Source organism: Euprymna scolopes, chromosome 17, assembly GCF_053919585.1.
Source record: "Euprymna scolopes isolate OS-2025 chromosome 17, ASM5391958v1, whole genome shotgun sequence".
NCBI classification, from domain to species: domain Eukaryota; kingdom Metazoa; phylum Mollusca; class Cephalopoda; order Sepiida; family Sepiolidae; genus Euprymna; species Euprymna scolopes.
The window spans coordinates 28,931,586-28,955,437 of NC_136498.1; the positions used below are offsets into that span (position 1 = coordinate 28,931,586).

General features: G+C 35.4%; 1 protein-coding gene across 1 annotated transcript in view; it reads left to right on the forward strand.

Moving 5' to 3' along the window:
* The first annotated feature begins 794 nt into the window (after window positions 1–794).
* LOC145296719 (uncharacterized) overlaps window positions 795–23,852 on the forward strand; it is a 28,370-nt gene continuing 5,312 nt past the window's right edge. The window contains exons 1-3 of the mRNA XM_080142708.1: window positions 795–1,605; window positions 16,146–16,364; window positions 19,263–19,950. Of these exons, the coding sequence (XP_079998834.1) occupies window positions 1,549–1,605; window positions 16,146–16,364; window positions 19,263–19,950 (964 nt within the window). The 5' untranslated portion in view covers window positions 795–1,548. The remainder of the gene's footprint in view (window positions 1,606–16,145; window positions 16,365–19,262; window positions 19,951–23,852) is intronic.

The window sequence follows — 23,852 nt, forward strand, 5'->3', positions numbered from 1 at the left end:
GTCGGGACTCGACTGTTGATTTCGAGTCACTGAGAGTGGGAAATTTAAAACGAATCTGATTCCTTTTACTACGTAAAAATAAAAATAAATAAATTAATTAAAAAAACTACCAATTTTTGTTTGTGAGTAGATAGTGGACACGTTGTTGCGTTCAGAAGATTTATTTGAAGTTTTAAAATATATTTGATTTTAAAATCCTGAACTCAGCATTTAAATTGAATTGATGTTTGTTTCTTTTGCGTCCATTTCTCAATTTTGCGACTTTAAAAGAAAGTACTATTTTAAACTCCATATTTTAAACAACAAAACACATTTACAAATAATACTATGAAAATGGGGCAAAAGAAATTTAGCTCCCCTAAGGGCACAAAAAATACTTATTAGGGTGCTTTAGACGATATAATACATTTCCTCTTAGAAAGGGGAAGCGCTCATTGTTAATTTGCCTCCCGACGGGGGCAAAGTGAGACACAAAGTTGATTTGTAATGTTAGAAAAAATTAATCTCCCCTCAAAGGGGCATTCTAGATTAGTCCGAAAAAATTGCCTCAGTCTAGGAGGATTTATTTCCTCTTATTAAGTACAAAACAGATACTAAAGTTAATTTAAGAAATCAGGCACAAGGCCATCAAAAGTGTAGGAAATCCCTATTTAATTGACTCCCCCCCCCCCGCAAGAGCAGAGTTAAGCAAAAGGTAAGATTTTATGTCGGAGAAAATCTAGACTCTCCTCTTTCTCCAACAAAGGACAGTTTCGATTGGGATAAAAATAAAAGTTGCGTCACTGGCAGAAGACAGAAAAGATAAAATATAGTGTCAAAACAGATACTAAATTTTACTCCTAGCCAAAATGCTAAAGAAATACGATAAGAACCTCGTTATTTGTCTCTCCAAGAGAGCAGAGTCTGACAAAAGGTCGATTTAAGTGTGAAGAAAATACAGCTCCCTAAAAAAAAAAAAAAAAAAAAAAAAAGGATCAATTCGGATTAGGACAACATTTTTTAAATGCCTCAGTCTAGAAGGATTTCTCCTTCACTGACCGACGACAGAAAAGAAAGATAAATTGTATTAATATTAGAACAGATACTACGCCTAGTTCCTAGTCATAAGAACAAGGAAATGTAGAGAGTCTTTGATTCTACAAAGGTAGAATGCATATTAGTTTAGGATAAGCCCCTCTTGATCTATCTTTCTATTACTGCCTAGTGCCTATCCCTATTTCCCTTGTGGCGTGGAGGCGGTAAATAGGGCGTCTTTTTCTATAACCGTTTTTTTTTTTTTTTTTTGCGCTACTTCTTAGAGACAAAGTAGGAGGGGGGAGAGGCTTCCTCCCTCTTCAATGTATTTCTTACCTCCTACTCCACTCCTCCACTCTGGCCGTGTTTCCTAATCCTCCTCCTCTTGTCAAACATTCGCACGTCGTCGTACTTTGAATGAACAACTTATTTCTTGTTTCTCTTCATTTCCCTCCAGCTTTTTTTTTTTTTCATCGGAGAGAAAAAAAATAATAATTATAGGGATTTAAAATTGTTAATCAACAAAAAATTACAATGCATGACACGGACAATTGCTGTCCACCTTCGCCACCGGCCACACCACCAAACTTTGTAAGTAAATTTAATTTCGCAATTTGATTTACTTTAAAAAAAAAATTTCAACAAGCTGAAAACGGAAATTCATATTTGTTTACATTTTTTTCCCCCGATTTTTAAAAAAGATTTTTTACATATATTTTAACTATAATTGTTATAGATATTTATTTCCGTTTAAATTTATTTAAAGGACGATTATTTTGTATTTATTGTTTTGATTTCTTATTCTACGGCCACTGTTTCTTTTATGAACGAATGAATGAATGAATGAAGGTGATTAAAAAAAAACAAAAAAACTTTCTTTGTTAATTTGTTTATTTTTAAATATTTTGCAAAATGATAAACACCAGATGTATTATATTCAGTTTTGTTTTCGCTATTGATATCTATTTTGGTATTATTATACAAACACCGTGACAGGGTTAGGGTTAGGGTTTAGGGTTAGGGTTAGGGTTAGGGTTAATTCGCTGTCACGGTGTTTGTATAGTTTTACCTCTATTTTTAATTGTCTCCATCGGGGATCACTCCTGAGACAATCTACTTTTTTGTAATAAGAACATTACATTTAATCTACGTATTGTCTCATATGGGGTTGATGAAGAAATATAGTTGTTTTTTTTTGTGTTTGTTTGTTTGTTTGTTTGTTTAATATGTGACAAAGCGTTTGTATTACACATAGATTCGAAAAAGTTGTCAAAAAACAAATATATAATAAATACTAAATGGATATGTTTATAGTGTTTTTATTCAATTATTCAATGTAACATGTTTATTCAGCTCGAAAGACATACAGTGTTTACCAATGTATTGGAAAATTTAAAATGGTGCTGCTCGAGTCTCTCTTTGGTACCGTAAGTTTTGGAAAAGGAGTTAAAAAAAAAAAATATGCAAAATACCGTTAAAAATCCACCTTAATATGTCACAGTAACAATAACATATATTGAGCGAGTTTTTAACCGTATTTTGTCTAGTTTTTCATTTATAACTCCTTTTGCCAAACTTAAGCGTGTCAAAGAGAGATTTCGGGTGCCATTTTAAATTTTCCAATACATCGGTAAACACTGTATGTTTTTCGAGCTGAATAAACATGTTATATTGAATAAAAACACTAAAAGTATACCCAGTTAGGTAGAAAAGTAACTTATCTTGCCTTTGATACCATTTATTTGTTATATATTTGTTTTTTGACAACTTTTTCGAATCTTTGTGTTTAGTAATACAAACCCGTGACAAACTTTAAAATAAATCGCAGAACAATATTTTTATCATACAAATATGTGATTTATTCCAAACAATTTCCGGCATATGCGGCCCCGCCTCAGCCCGTGTGCATGTACGTAATCTACAGGCCCAATTGTCAAAAACTCTAAGCCTTAAATTAGGCTGTATTTCATCAATAACGCGTCGAATGCTGTCTTCTAAGTGGCCTGTTGTGCTTGGTTTATCAGCATTGACATCGAACTCCATATATCCCCAAAGAAATAGTCTAATGGGGCTAAATGCTATGAGCGAGGTGTCCAGTTGACAGTTCATGTTGTGAAATTATTAGTTCATTGTTTCTCTTAATGAATTGCTCGTATCATTTGCAAACGCTTTCGGCTGCCAGTCCCATCATGATGAATTGCCAAACAGAGCTGAACTCAAAATAACCTATAGGTGCAAAATCTGCAAGTGAATAAATAGAGCTGTCAATTTAAAGTTCGACACCTAAAAACACATCTACACACACACACACTATATATATATATATATATATATATATATATATATATGTATGAATAAATAAGTTTGTATTTTGTTTTTCACTTAGTTGATTAAACCTAATATAATTTATACATGTATACAGATATCATGAAACTTAAATACCACTTTTAAAAAAATAGCACGGTAACATAAGTGCATCTAAGTGGATTTCTCTTTCACTGGCCGAGAAGAGAATATACTATAAGTACGTCATCAGAACAGGTACTACACTTTACTCCCACCCAAGATTTAATACATTCAAAGTTAGCTTTTCAGCATTTTAAAAAGTAAATTGCAATTTTATTTCGGGAAATTTTATTTAAGATTAACAATCGATTTTATCCAAATTTTGAACGAAGGAAAAAAATACTTTCTGTCCTCGGTCAGTGGAAGAGAAATCCTTCATGATTGAGACAATTTTGGTTTCTATCCAGAGTGCCCTTTTTTTTTTTTTTTTTTTTTTTTTTTTGGTAGCTAGATTTTATCCCACATTAAAAACAGACCTTGTTTCTAACTCTGCCCTCGTGGGGAGGCAAACAAATAGGAGCAATTGAACCAAAACTTCATCCATTCATTTTAAATACATGTTTCTAATTTTGGGACTTGTGCACTTTATCGACCGTACTATTTTTTAGATATGATTTTTTAGGTTAAATTCAGTTTTTACGGTATCTTTTGTTTCTTAAATTGTTAGGTGAAAGCACGAAATAGTTACCCCCCCCTCCTCCTCGTCTTAATGATAAGCCTGGTTTTCTAAATACGTTTTTAATTCGGTATGTTCCGTACTTTTATTGTGACACAACGTAGATATTTATATCAATAAGATTGTGTGACCACTTCTAGTGTGTGTTTGTTTCTCGTGTCTACGTGACTTATATATTTTTTAATTGTTAGGTGAAAGTACAGAATAGTTACAAAATAAATGGGTTTCTAAATAACGTTTTTATTTCAGCGCGTTCCGTATTCTGCATAAATACCATTATAATATCTTCTTTTTTTTTTTTTTTGTCCTGAGTATTTAATTTGGCAAAAGTCGCATTGGTTCGGTCCAAAGTCTGTAGAAACACCCCCCACCCCCCCACCCCAAAAAAAATTAAAGTTAATAAAACAAAAACAAAAACAAAAAATATTCCGCGTAGGTACGAGGTAATTATATTTTCCATTTTTTTATTTATTTTTTAATAATTATGTGATACTAAAACCAAGAAACCACTGTAAGTCCAGTCATGTTTTGCATACGTGATTTCTTTCTGGGTGTGTCGCTTTGTGATATGCTAATGAGCAAGGTCAAGGCTCTTCACAAAGAAAGAAAACCGTTTTCCCTTTTCTAGCAATTCTTAATAATAAATTCTTTAAAAAATGCTGATGTTTTAAACTTACGTTGCAAAACGGTGCTTATGCAGAATAAGTGATGAAATAATAAAGCTATTATTTACTAAATAATACTTGGAAACACTGGAATATTTGGAAAGGGTGGCCTTCCGGGCAAAAATGTAGAATATGAACCGTGCCGTGCTATATTTTAGATGGGATTTTTAAGTTAAATATATTTTTACGGTATTTTTTTATTATTAAATTGTGAGGTGAAAATACAGAATATTTAACAATATCTTCCCATCCTCAGAATGGGTTTCTAACGCTATTATTTCAGCACGGTCCATATTCTACATAAGTACCAGTTACTGAAAATAGTGTCACGATTAGGCACTTGTGCGTTTAAGCTTTGTTTTCGTTTTAGAGTTACGTCCGCAGCAAGGGAAAGCATAACATCCCTCCCCAGATTAAGAATGACTTTCTAAATTTGCACAGGATGTTAAAGTGCACAAGTGCATTTTTTTTTTTTTAACTCTTAACAAAAGATTAAAATGGCCGATTTCCTTCAAAAGAAACGGTAATGCATTCTGGTGGATTTAATCATTGAATTTTTTTAAATAGTATTTTTAAAATATGTAATAAGTTTAGCTTATTGTATTTCTTTCGATTGACATTAATGGTAACAGTCGCTCGAAAAACACACACAGACCAAGTTATCCAATAATTTTATTAATGTAGAAATTATGAAACTTAAATTCCATAAATACTTTCCAGTTCTTGCACTTACGCAGAACAGGGGCCGTGCTGAAATAATGTTATCATTTAGAAATGTATTCTTGATATAGTGGGGGGGGGCATTTTTTTTTTTTTTTTTTACTTGGGAATCGCCCCTTATCAAGGCCTGAAAGCCACTCAAGGATAAGTTAGTGAATTTGAGGTAGTAGTATAGTAATCGCTAATGGTGTAAATTGAGTAGATTATTGATGGGGACTGCTCAACAAGAACTTGTTTACATTGGATTTGAAAGCTACCATGTTGTATTGAACGGGGAAGAAGGCAAGCGGAGGAACAGTGTTCCAGTTCCACAGCCGGGCTGTTCTGGGAAAGAAGCTTTGTTTATGGAATCTGCGTTCTGCATAAGTGCCGAAACTCTTCAGAATGATTTTCTAAACAGTAACGTTAACAACTCCATTGTGTGTTAACTATTCTGTTCCAACGATCGTCAAAATTAGAAATTAAAGTATTTTTAATTGAAATATTGTGAGAAGTTAACAAGAAAAAAGTTTTTAGTGTGTAATTTCTTTTAAGGTTTCGTCATTGTTAATAACAGTAAATAACGAAAATCCCCGCTGTTGACATGCCGGAGAGGGGTGAGGGGATGACTATTGACATAAAAAGGAAAGCAGGGCGTGGCCATCAACCTCAACCGGGTCACGGTGATCACTCGTTCAGTGCGTGCTAATCTTGTTTGGACACGTGATCAGGAAGTGAACCATCTTGCTAGGTTGGTCGCACTTTCAAGCAGAAAACTATTATTACTACACATGTGACTTCATCTAGTCTAGACTTAATGAAATTATCTCTTCTTTCCTTGAAAAGAAAAAAAACGTGTTTTTTTTCTGTAAAATGGTAAAAACGGGGCTAAATTTTATTCTTTATTGTCTAAAAAAAAACACATATAAGATGTAATTTTTTTTTTGTTACACATTCCGTGGGATTTTTAGGCTTTTTTTTTTTTTTTTTAAAGACGAAACTATTGGGAAAGGTGAAATTATTTTTAAATTTTAGAGTGGGTGATCAGTTGTTTCGCATATAAATTTCATATAACACGAGTCCCCCAAAACAAGAGGTTAAAAAATATAAATATACAACAGATACTTGTTACGAAAGACAAGTTATCTAGCTACCTAGATACGTTTTAACTTATTTTAAAGCGTTTATTTTCTTTGAAATAAAAGTAATGCATTGCTACGCCTGATTTTTTTTTTTTTAATGGTGGTTTCGTTACAGCCACTTGGACCCTAAAAATAGCAAATTAAACAAACTACTTGTAAAACATTACATTTTCGCACGATTAGTAACTTATTGGATGGAGTTTCTATCAGTATTTTTAATTTTCGATTTTTTGGCAATTATTGAGGGTTTAAATAGCTGTAATAAATGAATGAAACAGTAACACCACTTTTTTTTTTCTTCGTTCTAACTCAACAAACTTACTGCTGTGTTAGTCTTCTACGCATGGTGGAGGGAGTCCCAAATTCTAGCCTTGTTTTCACTTCGAAGCATTTAGGTCACTTGGTGCTAACTAACCGGTGCCACTGACACATCATTGAATTGAAATATTTAGGTTAAGGTAGCAAGATGGGGTCCGAAAAGCCAGCCTCGTTCTGAGTCCAGGAAAAGGTAGATCACGTCGTACATTATAATCGGTATCGAGGCAGAATATAGTGCAGAGTTGTTAACTTCGAACAATAGAAAAACAGTGCAGGCTGCAGGTGTAATACTAATACACAACAAATAAATACTACCAAAGGCAAGATAAGTTAAAAGGAAAAACAAGCAATTCAAAGAATTAAATAAAGAAGCAGTTCGGTATTTTTTTTTTTTTACGACCTGCCCCGGCCCAGCGTATTATAAACACTCCAACCACCTCATATTAAGAACGGCTTTCGTAATAAACACCCCTCAACCTCCCCATATTAAGAACGGCTTTCGAGGCTGGGGTGTTTATTCCGAAAGCCGTTCTTAACATTTGGAGGTTGAGGTGTTTATAATATGCTGGGGCACGTCGTAAAAATTTACCAGCAGTTCAAAGAATTTTCGGGCATTTATTGGTAAATGTATAGTTTAGCGGCGTAAATTATTTGACGGACAAAAACATAAAAACTTTATTTTTTTATATAAAACACAGTATTAGACCTTAAGGCTGAAATAAAACAAAAACTTCAGGTACTTTTGATGACGAGTGTGGACCCCCCTGCGCAAATATTAGTTTATTTAGCTATGAAAAACTTTTTCAGGCCAAAAAACATTTTTTTTTAAGCCAAACAAAATGAAAAATTGATTTTAAAATCCACTTTAATCGAGCGTGTTTTCTGTTTTAACTTTTTTTTTCTTTGAGTAAATTTAATTCATACTTTTATTTTGTGTTGTTTTTATTTTATTTTATTTCATTTTAAATTTATTTTAATTCATTTTTATTATTTTCTCCACTAAATATTTTTTGTACATTTATAATAAAAAAAATGTTTACGCAACTATTTGAGTGGACAAAGGACTTTGATTCTTCTCATAATTTCCTCAAAGAACGAAAAATACTTGCATCTACGATGCAATATGCATTACAATGTAGTGCTGCTTCTGCTGTGGTCATCAGGAGATGCCTCAAATAAAGTATCGTGACACCAGTGTCAAGTTTGTTGAGTTTCGGTGCAAAATCATATGGTGTCGAACCCGTATCAAATAGGTAGAAATAAGTTGTGTCATTTGGTACGTGTAACAATTTGGAGTTTAAAATCAATTTGGCATTTTCTTTGGCCTTTATTTATTTATTTATTTATTTATTTTTGTCCTGAAAAAGTTTTTCATGGCTAAATAGACCCATGTTTGCGCAGGGTCGTCGTCCACGTCCACACTTGTCATCAAGTGCCAAACTTCATTTTTATTATTTTTCATCATTTTTATTACTTTAATCATTAGACTAAATGTACGACATTCGAGGCCGCCATATTGCTTTTAAAATTTGGCCTTTCTGTTTGACAGATTGGCTTTTTTAAGGCCAAATTTGGCCTTTTTTACGCTCTTTCATGGAGCCATGATTTTGGCCGCCATATTTTTTTTATTTTTATTTTACTGAAAGAGCGTATTTTATTTATTTATTGTAATGAAAGTGCGTATTTTATTTAAGTGAGACCTTTTCAAGGCAAATCTTTTTAAAAAAATTAAAAAAGGTAAATTGTTACCTGGTTTCCACCTTAACATTTCCCTTTAAAATGACAACTTTTGGTGAAAACGAATATCGCATTTAAATTTCTCGCAAATAAGTAGTTTTTCGAATATTAAGTAATGTCATTTCTTATGTTATTGCTGGTGGCCATCTTGGTACGCGCGTGCTCGTTCGTGTAAACGCAACCCCCAGAAAATATGCACAAAAAAGTATTTTTAAGTTTTAAAGTGGGAGGAGGATCAATTTCGCGTACAAATTTAACATAAAATGATCCTTCATTTCTAAGTCCTTATAGCGTTTGAGAGTAGTTACTCCCCTCCCCACTTTTTTTTTTTTTTTTTTTTTTTTACACTTTGCTGCTTTATTTTGCTTTTGGGGTGTCTATCTTTTGTATGTTTACGTGTGATTCTACTATTTGCCAGTCAGACTTATGGTTAGTTGTAAATCGTTTACTTTATTATTCACTCGGAAATCGATGATCATTTTGCGTTAAATTTATATGTGTAACTAATCTCCAACTCTAAATTCTAAAATTGTTTTATGGGGGGGGGGGTATCTTCTTTCCACTAATCGTTTCAAAGTGTTCACATGTAATCGCCTAAAATAAAGGTAGAATCTCCAGGGTATTTAAATCGATAAATTTATCGGTGCTAGTGCAGTAGTGCACTCACATCCGATCTGCGCTATTTTTTAAATCGTATTTCCAAGTTTAATTAAAGTTTTATGGTTTTTTATTCAATTGTAAGGTTAAAGTATAGAATAGGTACAACACCCCCTCCCCTCCCCATATTAAGAATGGCTTTTTAAATAATAACGTTATTATTTCGTCACGGATCAATAAGTGCACTAGTACCAATTTATCAAAAGTAGAAGTTCGTTCTTATTTTAGTATTAACTGCGTTGTGGGGGCAAAAAGTAAAATTTTACCGACGTCTCTTAACTTGTATCGATTCTTGGTCGTCTTTTCTTTTGCAACAAAGCTTTTGCTAAAGTACATTTTACCTCAGTAGCGTGTTATGCTTTATGGACGCCATGGCCCTGTTCGGTATTACCTGCGTCATGGAATCTTGTTTCAGATTCTATTTTGGATGGCTGTAATCATTTGTATTTATGATCATTGCAAAAGGTACGAATCAAAACCTGCTCATATGTGCTGGATGCAGCACTGGAGCAGTGGAGCAGTGAAGCAAAGCAGCACTTTATTCTTATTATGACTACGTATACCCATCTGGCGTTACCCGGGAGTATTTTCACCAGTTTTTTTTTTTTCTTTTACTTACTGTCCCCCTCCCCAACGTTACTCTCTATTTGTTCCCCTTTTTTTCTTATTGCAAGAAAATATGGTTTTTATGCAGAATTCTCTCTTCATTAAAAAGCAAAAATAAAGGAAACGCTGTCTGTACTTTAAAAAAAAAAAAAATGGAAATTGCTCCAGACAAGGCATGAAGCTATCTGATGTTAGGAGCTAAAAAATACACTACTTAAAAAGTCAAAACTAGTTAAATATAAGTGATAGATGGATAGATTCCGGCACAAAAACAGCAATTCCCCCGCTTTTATTAGAAACATATGGAATGTGAGGACTAAAAGACAAAATAAAGGACGCTAGAGTTACGAGGATGGCGGAATGTACGTATCCGTAACTAAACGAAATTATATAATGCCATTGGTCTAGACTGTAACAGCTGTTCTTTCATGATGAGGAAACACAATCGTTTGCAAAAGTTTTTGAGAACTGATATCCCAGTTTATGTTATGGGGGTACGTGTGCCGTTTATTTGCTCTTTGTTCGAGTAAAAACGGTCAGCATTTTGTCTTTCTTAGATTTTTTTTTTTTTTTAATAATCTAACTTCATTTTCTCTGATAGTGCAAAAGGACGGATTTTGTGAATGATACAAGATGTTTTGAATGCAGAAAATGACAGAATCCCTAAATCGGCACTGACTCTACGGCTTTCGAGAAAGTGATTTCCATTATTTTCGAACCGCATGATGATACTCACGCGCACTAATTTCAAAGTCAAGAAAAAAACGGACGAGATTTGGCAATGCCAGTAACATCTATAAAATTTTAATCAACTGCAAAATGCTTCTTTCTATTAATATTATTTTACAGAGGTAGCATGCTCTCGTTCCGTCAGCCATAACCAAGTAGAAGTCTTAAGTAATTCAAAATTCAGTTTAAATATCATTCGCATTTACAACTGATTCTTCAACTTCCAGGAGCGTCACTTAGATCTGGATTAAGCAAGGACCCATGACATAACGGATAAAGTGTTGAGTAGAATTCAGTTGTAAGTGACACTCTTCTGGATGTTGGAGGTTTTGCAGAAAGATTCCCGAGTTCGAATAGAAACGTCTGAGGGAGTTTAGAGGTCACAGTCACAACGTTATGAAAATAACACTCAAGATGAATACAGTAGTCCGAATAATTCAAATCTTACAAATTATCAATCCGCATAAAAAATTTAAAAAAATTCAGAATCATAAAAGAAAAAATGTTAGGCTTCTTGAAATCTGCTTTTGTAGGGCAGGTTCCATGATGCCTGCTCCATTCGAGTAGCCAGTCTTTGGACTCTCACCACATGTTGGATATCATGTCTTCGGGCCCAGATCAAAGTGTAGTATCTGTTCCGGCAGATACTGCAAGCTATGACTAGCTATGACTAGCTATGACTAGCAAGGACCAGATGTGGGGGCAACCCCACATGCCTGACCTTTAACCAGCTCCCATTTCCCACCTCTCGGGAGCTGGTCCCCTTTTTCCCTTCCCCCTCCCTTCACTCCTCACATTAAAAATTGGCCTTGTGCGTAATTTGCTCGGTGGGGGAGCAAATAAATACCATCTGTTCCGGCAGATACTGCAAGCTATGACTAGCTATGACTAGCAAAGACCAGATGTGGGAGCAACCCCACATGCCTGACCTTTAACCAGCTCCCATTTCCCACCTCTCGGGAGCTGGTCCCCTTTTTCCCTTCCCCCTCCCTTCACTCCTCACATTAAAAATCGGCCTTGTGCCTAATTTGCTCGGTGGGGGAGCAAATAAATACCATCTGTTCCGGCAGATGCTGCACTTAAGATAATTTGTACCAGTCAATGGAGGGGAAACCCTCTATACTGGGACAATTATTATTTTTGGTAACCAGAGTGCCCCCTTTTTGCCTACTTTTAGGGGAGCTGGTTTTTACCTCACATTAAAAACGGCCTTGTGCCTAATTTGCTCAGTGGGGGAGCAAATAAATACCATCTGTTCCGGCAGATACTGCAAGCTATGACTAGCTATGACTAGCTATGACTAGCAAAGACCAGATGTGGGGGCAACCCCACATGCCTGACCTTTAACCAGCTCCCATTTCCCATCTCTCGGGAGCTGCTCCCCTTTTCCCCTTCCCCCTCCCTTCACTCCTCACATTAAAAATCGGCCTTGTGCCTAATTTGCTCGGTGGGGGAGCAAATAAATACCATCTGTTCCGGCAGATGCTGCAAGCTATGACTAGCTATGACTAGCAAAGACCAGATGTGGGGGCAACCCCACATGCCTGACCTTTAACCAGCTCCCATTTCCCACCTCTCGGGAGCTGGTCCCCTTTTTCCCTTCCCCCTCCCTTCACTCCTCACATTGAAAATTGGCCTTGTGCCTAATTTGCTCGGTGGGGGAGCAAATAAATACCATCTGTTCCGGCAGATGCTGCAAGCTATGACTAGCAAAGACCAGATGTGGGGGCAACCCCACATGCCTGACCTTTAACCAGCTCCCATTTCCCACCTCTCGGGAGCTGGTCCCCTTTTTCCCTTCCCCCTCCCTTCACTCCTCACATTAAAAATTGGCCTTGTGCCTAATTTGCTCGGTGGGGGAGCAAATAAATACCATCTGTTCCGGCAGATGCTGCAAGCTATGACTAGCTATGACTAGCAAAGACCAGATGTGGGGGCAACCCCACATGCCTGACCTTTAACCAGCTCCCATTTCCCACCTCTCGGGAGCTGGTCCCCTTTTTCCCTTCCCCCTCCCTTCACTCCTCACATTAAAAATCGGCCTTGTGCCTAATTTGCTCGGTGGGGGAGCAAATAAATACCATCTGTTCCGGCAGATGCTGCAAGCTATGACTAGCTATGACTAGCAAAGACCAGATGTGGGGGAAACCCCACATGCCTGACCTTTAACCAGCTCCCATTTCCCACCTCTCGGGAGCTGGTCCCCTTTTTCCCTTCCCCCTCCCTTCACTCCTCACATTAAAAATCGGCCTTGTGCCTAATTTGCTCGGTGGGGGAGCAAATAAATACCATCTGTTCCGGCAGATGCTGCAAGCTATGACTAGCAAAGACCAGATGTGGGGGCAACCCCACATGCCTGACCTTTAACCAGCTCCCATTTCCCACCTCTCGGGAGCTGGTCCCCTTTTTCCCTTCCCCCTCCCTTCACTCCTCACATTAAAAATCGGCCTTGTGCCTAATTTGCTCGGTGGGGGAGCAAATAAATGCCATAGTGGAGGAGAAACCTTTCATGAGTTCCTATCCAGAGTGCCCCTTTTGGGGGAGAGCTGGATTTCCCCCACATTAAAAATTGAATTTGTGTCTAACTCTGCCCTCGTGGGGAGGCAAGTAAGTAGGATCGTGTATTATCTATGGAACAGAAACTTTGACATCATAGTCTAACAGTGGTCTTACATTTCAGAAGTAAGTTGGCATGAGGAATTGTATACTTATTGCTTTGCTTGCAGCGTAACGTTAAACACGTAGACCCAACACGTTGTAGTAGAATACATCACAAGGAACATAGGATCAGTAATAATTTGACTTCCTTTTGTTTGTTTGTTTGTAACAACACCATTCATTTCCTAATCCTCCTGCCACACATGGCTTCTTGTTACAGTCTCTTTTTTTATAGATTTCTTTTCTTTTTCTTACTGTGACGTCATTTTGCTCATGGCTCGGTATTTGCATAATCATGTCCACGCTGTTATAGAAGGATGAGTCGGCCAAGACTCCTATTTAAAAAATATATGCATATTTGATAAAAAAAGAAAAAATTATGCACTGCATTTCATCTATTATATTAAAGGGCAGTTTCCTTTTATTATTTTACTTTGCTTAATTTTAAGAGATCAAGGGAGTTAGCTCTTGATTTCATTACGATTTGAATTTATATCCGAGGGCTCTTTTAAGAATATACGCTGTTCCCTTTCTGGCTGCTATCTGCATTTTGTGCCAGTTTAGTCTTCCACAGATTGTTTACAACTATTTATTAAGATGATAGGGGGGGGTGCTTTGCCTGGGCATAAAATACTCTTAGATATATTTTAATTTGTTCAGATTTCGTATATATTATTATAGTTGTGATTTCAAAATTTAAAAAAAAAAGTAATTAGATGCCATCAACTAGAATTGAAACCGAAACTGTAGTATTCAAAGCTGGTGACGTTACCACTGTACCAACGTGACACACATATAAACCAATTAAAAATAAACTAAGATGAATGTACAAAATGTTTAACGATTTCTTTTCAATTTTGACCTATTTTTGACCCCTTAAAACAATTTTAACCAGCTAAAGACCCATAAAAGAACAGGCCGTAAAAAATTCAATCATTTAAGGCGCCTAGTGCCGCTCAGGAGATAGTTTGAAAATATGGGGGCAGACACACAGACAGATAGACAGATATATAGTCGTTTATATATTAGATTAGGCCAATTGCTTCTATCACAACTGGTCTGTGTATGTTTGTATGTGCAAGTAAAAGTCCAAAACTATTAACCAAATACCCACAAAGTTTATATTTTCTTGATCGGCAATGCCTCAGATGTACAATATCTAAAAGAAATAAAACAAAATTATTCATTCGTTGTGTGTCACTTGGACCCGGTTTCGTCAGTGTGGGGTGGGGGTGCCCAGCGTTGCCCGGGTGTTTGGAGGTGTGTGTTGAGCAAAAAAAAAAAAAAAGGGGCAGTAGGCAGGCAGGCTCGAATTTGTTCTGCAAAGGGGAAAAAGAATGTGAAAAAATTTTTTTTTTTAAAACGTGATGTCTTTGCCTGTGCATCCATTGCCAGATCAGAAATGGCGAAGGTTTAAGTTAATCTAAAAGAGGGGATGATTTTCAAAAATATCAGCGAAAAAAGCGACCCCTCCCTGTAGAAAAGTGCCAAGTTGAGGTTGAAGGAATTAATGTTTTTAGCCAATTTTTCAATATTTGTTGTCTGAAGGATCGAGCTTCAAAACGATACCAAGCTCGTGAAAATCCGTCGCCTCTGAAAGTTTTAAGCAGACATACATACATTTAAACAGACAGGTGAGATTTATATTAGAGATGACCCCGGGAAAACATCAGGTAGCTCTGCTTGTTATTTCCTATTTACAATGCCTCCCCACGGGGCAGAGTTAGACACCAGGGTCGTTTTTTAATGTGGTGAAAAGGAACAAAAATAAAAATTGTCTCAGTCGTGAAGGATTTCTCCTCCTCTGACAGAGAACAAGAAATGGAAGTGCAGCATCTGAAGAACAGATGCTACATTTTGATCTTGTCCCGAAGGCCAAGCTGCTTGTTAAAAATTAACAAAAATAAAACTAGAAGGCATTTTTAGCAATTAAAATTTTTAAAGACATGTTATATTGCTTATATAGCTGGCTGTACATACACACGTGCTGGGATTCACACAGTAACAAACTTTAAAGAAAATTGACAATTTTCTCTTTTACAATATTCAACAAAACATAAAAGAGTTGTCAAAAAAAGAAAACTAAATATGTAACAAAGAGATGTTACCAAAGGCAAGATAAGTTATTCTTTCTACTTACCTGGATAAATTTTTTGTGTTAACTTATTTTAAAGCGTTTATTTACTTTGAAACACGAGTAGTGTTGGGTCTGAATTAGAATTTTATTTTTTTTAAATATGCCCATTTGGACCCTCGATAATCGCTCAGAAATCGAAAATTAAACAAAATACTGGTTGAACATTACATTTTTGCATGATTGGTAACATTTGAATGGATTGTTTTTACTCTAACCCTCACTTGTTTTTATTATTTTTAGTAACAGCTTTTATTTTTTTAATTTTTTTTTTACTAGGTTTATTATTTTTATTTTTTTCAACTTTTTTTCTCTGTTTGAAATTCTTTACGATTACCAATTTACAAGTTGTTTATCCTTTTTACTATCTTATTGGATAAGCGCTTCGGCATCCTCTGACTGACTGTTCATGTTAACAGTTGAAAAGAAAAACTTAACAAAGAATCGGTTTTATCAAATCTAAAAGCTGTACCACTTCCCAATCTTCAGAACTGGTATAATTTTATCTTTAAACAAACTAAAATGAAGGACAATTTTTAAAAAAATTTTAAAAAGTAAAAAAATGCTAAAAGGGAGGGGGGGACAGTTTCTTGGCAGAATTAGATACCAATGCCAAAATGCAATGCTACTTAGGTCTAAATTAACAAGATAACTTTATATATTTAAAAAATATTTTTTGCTTTGTTTAATGTTATGATAAGCATCAAAATATTTACATTATATTCTTGTTTAAATTAATGTTTTATCTTTTTTTTTTTATTTAGGAACGCATGATGGGACTGTCACCGAAAAACAGCAATGCTGAGGAACGGGCGGCTGTTGAGAGCCTGTTGTTTATGAGCTTGAGCAAATGCAAAGATATTGACGATTTTACGCAAACTGATATATCATCAAATGCTAATCGAACACCCCCACGATCCCCCCCTTATGAAGTTGTCCAGCAGAAACCTGTTGAATATCGAAAGGAATCAAAACTTGCTAAGGTAAAATCATTTCAAATTAATTTTTTGATTGAAAACTTTTTTTTATTTTTTTTTTTTTATTAAAAAAAACAAAGCTGAGTTCTGACCGATCGCTAGGGCCTTACCTCCTTATTTTTTAAACCCCTATTTGACTAGATTTTATTTATTTTCTCCTCTCTTTCCCTTTTTTGCTTTATCTTTCTTTTCTCTTTTTTTTTCTCTGTTTTTCTTGTTCATGTTTTGGTTTGTTTTCCTTTTTTCTTTTTCCTCTTCTGAAAATTGGAAACGTTAATTTTGTCAGTAAAGGTTATTAATGAAGAGAGGGGGTGGGGTAATTAGATGACCCATTTCATCAAAGAATGGCATCCTGCCTTCTTTCCCACCCTCCGGCACACATACGCCCACACCATCCCACTGTGTCTTTCTCTTAATTTTGACTTTCTAAGTTGAAACTGATTGGAGTTCTTCTAGGAATGTTTTCGCTTTTCCTCCCTTCTTTCCGCCTTCCCTCCCTATTTTTCTTGCCTTCTTTCTCCTTTACTTTTATCTTTTTATTTATTTATTTTTTTTTAAATTCAAACAAGTTATGTCCCTCAAATGAAGTTTCATAGTTGGACTTAGAAATGTCCAGCTTTGTATCTGGAGGCTTCTTTAATCCACTGGAAGAGATGCATCCTCAGTCTGTAAGACTTGCATCTAGGAGAGGCAAAACTGATGTAAAACCTTAGGTCTACTGTGTACTCTGTCCTTATTTCTCTCTCTCTCTTTTTATTTATTTATTTATTTATTTTTTTTTTTACAGCCAAACATTTAATTACTTTAAAGAACTAATCATTAATTAACAGTTAATCAAGCTAATTTTTTTGTTTGTTTTTTCTTTTGAATCGAACAATTTTTTTTGAAATTTGCTCATTCGCATTATTGACACTTATTCATTGAAATGAATCTTAATACAACTATTTTATTAACTTTTCAGTATATAAAAAGCATTATTTTATTATTTATCGTTATTAGCTGTAAACACAAACTTTATATTGTGTGTATTATTGCTGTAATGGATATCGTCACAGACAATGGGATCTGATATGTTGAAGTCAAATCTTATTGTACTTATTGAATTAGGTAAATCTGGAGCTTTTTTTTGTTTGTTTATTTTTAATCAAAATGGCGTCCAACTGTGACACTAATTGGTTGCCTTCTATTTTAAAATGATGCTTCAAAATGTTTGTCAATTAGTTTATAGATAATAATGTACTCTTAGAAATTTTTTTTTTTCTAGTTTTATTGTGAAAATAAAATCCGTGTTTTAATAAATGAATGGCCGCCATTTTGAGTGAATTGTTATTGCATTATGTATTAATATCTTTGGAAAAGGTATGAACCAAGAATTTCCCCCCTCAGCTCAGGGGTTAAAAAAAAAAAAAAGTCAGTTTTAGTGTGTGAAAATGGATAAATATAATGAAATTCCCTTAAATTTCAACTTGTGATGATTTTTTTTGTCTGTTTTTGTTTATTTTAAATTTTTTATTTTATTATTTTAAATTGGTGATGACTCTTGTTTTTTTTTTTGTCTGTTTTTGTTATCATTTTAAATTGGGATGCAAATAAATTTTCATCTTTTCTTTTTATAACTGTACAATTGTTTCTCTTGTGTTATTAATAATTTGAAATTAATTATATTCGTAAAAAAAAAAAAAAAGTTTTTCCAAAAAAAATAAATGTCACACTTTCCAATAATGACTGTTCCAAACTATTTAAAAAAATGAAAGAATCCTACATTTTCATATAATCACAATTGGAGAACTTGAATGCCTACTAGACACTGTCCTCAAGTGTCTAAGGTCTCTCTGTACCAGGACAACCTGGCATGAGGATACTTTCACTAAAAGTAAACGCTGACCAAATATTCAAAATCACATAGTATTTACAGCCTAAATAAGATCTTCTCGATATAGCTGTTCCATATTGGAGGAACAGTGCACTTTCTCTGATGTTACCTCAATTAATAGCACGAAGCTGGATACTCCACCAGACTAGATAGATTCTTATCCTGAAATCTAGTAATACCAAGACACCACAAGAAAGATATATTCTAACATTTAAATGGTCAATTTTCATTTCAGAAGTCAATTTTATTTCAACTCAATGAATGTTCAGATAATGTTTTATTTTGTGCTACTGTATTATTTTAGTGTATGTTTTTTTTAAATTATTTTACTTAAGAATTATGTGAAACTTTGACATTTTTCGATAGGGTCTTCTTGCAAACATTTCTTTTTATGAAAGAGTTGTGATTGTAGGTATATCAATGTGATTTGTGGGAAACACCTTGGACACAAGTTAGTATATAAAAGAATAATGGGTGCAACTTTACTATAGTGTGTGTCACCCGTCCCAGTCATGTATTTTCAAACAAAGACATTTCAGGGAAAAACATTATTACGTACTTACGTGTCATGTCTATATTTGTGTAAATTCCAAAATTTAAGAAACCTCGTCCGGTAGAAGACACACTAAAACTAATTTTCAGATAAAAAAGCGTGTAATATTATCGAGAATAAGCAAGATGGCCTACATGAAAGCAGTTATCTCCCCCTGATTTGAAGCATCTAAATTTACAGTGAAATTGCAACTTTAAAAAGTTTCTGTTTTTACTTATAATCATTTTTCTGCTGTACTATTTTTTGTCATTTTTTGAATTTATACTAATTTCAGCATGAGACGCACATATGTAATGTTTTTCTCTGAAATGCATTTTTTCAAAGGTGCACTATGGTAAAGTTTGCACTGAATAATGAACCGCATTGATATAGCCTTCAAACAAAACTCCTTTCACACTATGCACAATGCTTTAAGCAAACTACAGTATCCTTCTCTTTTCTTTTTTTATTTATTTTATTTAAAAATTTTGTTTTGCAGTTGCTTCGGGAAGGCAGTACAGGATATGAGAAGAGTCAACCTCAGGCGATCTCACATGTTGAAGATCGCTCGAACAGCGTGCCTGTTATTATGCATCCTATCAAGAAACACAATGGATTACATCCGCATCCTCCTCATTTGACATCTTCATCCACCTCCGTTCAACCAAGCAGACCTCCTTCACAACTGAAAACACAACTGACTAGTGTACCGAGTTCAGTTATCACAAGTGTTGGTAATACCAGTTGCATTAAGCTGTCATCCACAGACCAAAGGTCTGCAGCTGACCCCAAAGAGGACAATGAAAAGACCATTCCTCCAGCAAATCCAATAGTTCCGACTGCAACACCTGTGATCACTGTGCCGACAATGGTACCTACAGTCGTGGGCAAGAATCTCAATCTTGGAAATGCCCTCCTGTATAATATCCAGGCGGCCTACTACTCTATGCCACCTCTTGTGCTGGTTGTCAATGGGGGAGACTGTCTCTCTGGAAAGAAACCCATTTCTGAAAACTTTTGCCCTATTGCGCCCGCTCCAAGGCAGGTTAATTGTGAAAATAACCCAAGGACTGATCAAGTACTGACAGATATGAAAAGAAGACGCAATTATGCATGCACGTATTCTAATTGCAATAAATCCTACCTGAAGAGTTCACACCTTAAGGCACATATACGCACACATACAGGTATGTTTCAGTTTATTTGTTTAATTTGTATGAATTATCAAGATGATTCTGGTGTTGATGTTGTTTTCCTGATATCTGTCTAGTTAGAATTCTTTCTAGAAAGATATATGTGATACTTACATGAGAGACTAAGTGAAGGTTGCCAACATCCCTAAGTGAAAGTATTTCTGTGAAACGAATTGGATTTGAACTGGGGGGCGGGGTGGGGGGGGGCGTTAGTCTGTCAGTCTGTGTCATTAAGTTAGCCACTGTCATCTATCATTTGTTTTATTAACATTAAAAAAAGTGTCATAGATTAGAATTACCTGTACTTATTAAGATATAGTCAACAGATTGATTTTATTTTAAGCAAAGCAATATTACATACTTAATTATAGTAATATATCAAAAAATTACAAATAGAAATCATTGAGTAAAAAGTTATAGTTAAAAGTAAATTTTATGGAAAATTGGGTAATTTTTTCTTAGGACGTTATAAAGTAAACAGTTACCCTTATCCCTGAGTGGCTTCCGGGCCTTGATAAGTGGTGACTACCTTGTAAAAAAAAAAAAGAAAGAAAAAAAAGAGTATATGCAAGGGACATAACTCAGAAACGAATATTTTAGATTACTTTTTCATGACTGCAATATTTATTGTCTATAGCAATAAACTTTTTCTTTTTATTAAAAATACAATAACAGTTGTTTTACATGATGAATTTTCGTAATTTTGGGATATATTACTATTTTCGATTGACAATTAAGTACGTAATATTGTTTTTGCTTAAAACAACATATTTAAAAAATCGATTTGTCAACTATAACATAAACACCGAATTACCATTAGAATTTTTTCAATTTTAATTTTGTTTTTTAAGGGATATAAGTTCTCTGCTTTTTAGCTAAATTCTGCCTTTTTTTTTTTCTATGAATGACAGATTTTTGCTTAAGTTACAAGTTACATCACTTTTGTTGTAGAACTCCACTTTTTTTTTTATTTCTGAAAACTGATTTCTGCCAAAATGCTAGAACCTTACCCCCTTATTTTTTTCTTCAATATTTGGCTGAATTTTATTTCTCTTCCCCTCTGTAGCTTATATCTTCCTTTTTTCTTTCATCATCTTCTCTCCACTTTTTTTTTGACTACCCTACCATTTCCCTCTTATGAGAGCTTTCTCTGAAAACCAAAATTGCTGATTTTCTTATGGAGACTCAAGATTTCAAATGGTTCATGATGATATAAGATTAGATGGTTTTTATTTCACCAAAGAATGACTTCCTGTTTCTTTCCACCCGCCCCCATATGTACACTAGGTGTCTTTTTCTTGATTTTGACTTTTAGTTGAAACTAATTGCTTTTTTTTTTACTCATGTTCACTCCAAACATGGCATATCACCACTTTTTTTTCTTTAGTTCTTACGATATATATTTTTTTTTTTTTTTTTTTTGTCTTTGCTTGATCAGACACTCACACATAAGTCTCATTACAAAGTCCCCTGGCTGAGAATCCATCAAAACTGGAGAGGCACATTAGTTCAATTGCTCAGTATCCCTACCTAAACTCAATGACCTGATTCAAACATTCAACTTCAACCCACTCTTGGTGAGGTGGGTGGAATGCTGGCTATGACTGCCTCTTCTATTCTCTTGGGATCTTTTCATTCTTATAACCGGTTCTATCTCTTTGTTACTGGTCTCTGTTCACCTGTTACTGAGGGTTGGTTTCTCCATATATCCATTGAAGATAGCATCTAGGATTGTCTCTATCCCGGGGACTTACCTGCAAATAATCGTGAATTTTATCCCTCTCACAAAGCTGATTTCAACAGAACTTCTTCCCACTCAATGCAGGTTTTATTTTCTTTAAACAAAGAGAATATCTCTTGGGTGGTCTGACTCTGGCCAGAGATATTTTCAGCTCTGCACCCACAACTTCCCTTGGCCAAACATCCAATAACTGCATGTTAGGGTGGCACAAGCCAGGGGGTGGCATTTTGAGGGGGTAAAAATAGAAAATAGAAAAAATTAAGATAATAAAAAGCTAACCCAAATGAGTTTTTAAGGTCGTAATATTTTTTGCATTTTATGTATGTAATACTGTTTTTAAATAGATTTTAATTCCATGAAAATAAATATTTTGAGGACTTTACGGAATTTTGAAGGTTAACGGATTATTAATGGCCACCCTTGGAGTAAGTCTTACAACGGGAACTAATTTGTACCACCAGCCTAGAGTCTTTTTTTAAAAGCTAAAACTATTCTAACGGAATGGGTTCCAAAGAACCCAAAACCGTGTGCGTCATCATGCATTATGGAGGGAACACGAATTCAAACCTGGCACCTCAACGGGTGCATGAACTAGAGTTATGCACTTGTCTCTTATTACAACATTGTCCGTGTTTTGTGCTGCTCTTGACATATCAAAGGCCTTCGACAAGGTATGGCAAAAGGGTCTACTTCACAAGATTTCCAGCTACGGTATAACTGGAAATGTTTTCTCAATCATTAAATCATTTCTCTCCGATAGGCTCATAAGAGTAGTGGTAGATGGACAAAAATCGGAGGCCTGCAATATAAATGCTGGAGTCCCTCAGGGGTCAATCCTGGGCCCAACTCTCTTCCTGATCTACATCAATGACCTCCCTAAACACATACTTAAATCATTCGTTGACATCTATGCTGATGACACGACCATCTACGACAACACATCAAAGGCTGTAAATGACAAAGTGCTCTCTGATTCTCTCTCCTCTGATCTCGAGCACGTGGTTCAGTGGGGGAAGATGTGGCTGGTTACCTTTAATGCATCCAAAACCAAACTCCTATCCTTACATCATCAACGCTCTGATCTCCATCTGGCATCAGTTGTGATGGATGGCTCTCATCTGGGTGAGGCCCCGTGTTTTGACAAGCTTCTGGGTTTGACCTTTACTCCTGATCTGAAATGGAACACGTACATCAAGTCTGTTGCCAAGGTCGCTGGAAAGATGGTGGGATCCTTCTACCGCTCCAGAAGATATCTCACTACTGATGCAATTCTCTATCTATATAAGAGCCAAGTACGTCCAAGGATGGAATACTGTTGCCATATCTGGGCAGGAGCTGCTAAAAACAGCCTATCCTGCCTTGACAGAGTACAAAATAGACTTCATGGCTTAGTGGGGGATGCCCTTTTCTCTACCCTGCAACCTCTCTCCCACAGAATAGACGTTGCGAGCCTATCCTTGTTTTATCGTTATTTCCAGGGCAGGTGCTCATCTGAACTCCAATCTCTGGTCCCCCTCGCCAATCTTTCACGAAAAACACCCGTCTAGCTGAATCCACTGTGAAAAATTTCCCCCACTCTATATCTGTGCCTAAATCAAAACGCGGATTCCATGAACAAAGCTTCTTTCTTAGAACTGCACACCTGTGGAACTCTGTTCTGTCTGCCTGCTTCCCTCCGGACTACAACTTGGTTGTCTTCAAGACCAATGTTAACAAATTCCTAATGAACCGCCCCCTTAAGTAAACATTTCAGCAAATCTCCTCACTAACGTAATGTACTTGCAATAACCCTTATCCCTGAGTGGCTTCCGGGCCTTGATAAGTGGTGATCACTGTGTAAAAAAAAAAAACAAAAAAAACATGGACGCACATAAATAAATACGCTTCAGGATGGGATTCATTTTTTACATCAAAACCTCACTTTTCTGCTTCGTTTCTCTCACTTGCTGGTTTTTCTCTTAATTTTGACTTTCTTATTTACCAGAATTGATATTTTACAGGGCTTTACGTTGCGAATGAAACAGTCCAATTTGCAAGTGATTTTTTTCCAAGTGATGACTAGAAATATTCTTATTGTTTTTTTTTTTTGTTTTTTTTTTACCTACAATCTTCCAAAGCTCATTACTGAATTAATGAAAAATTAGCTTTCAACCTT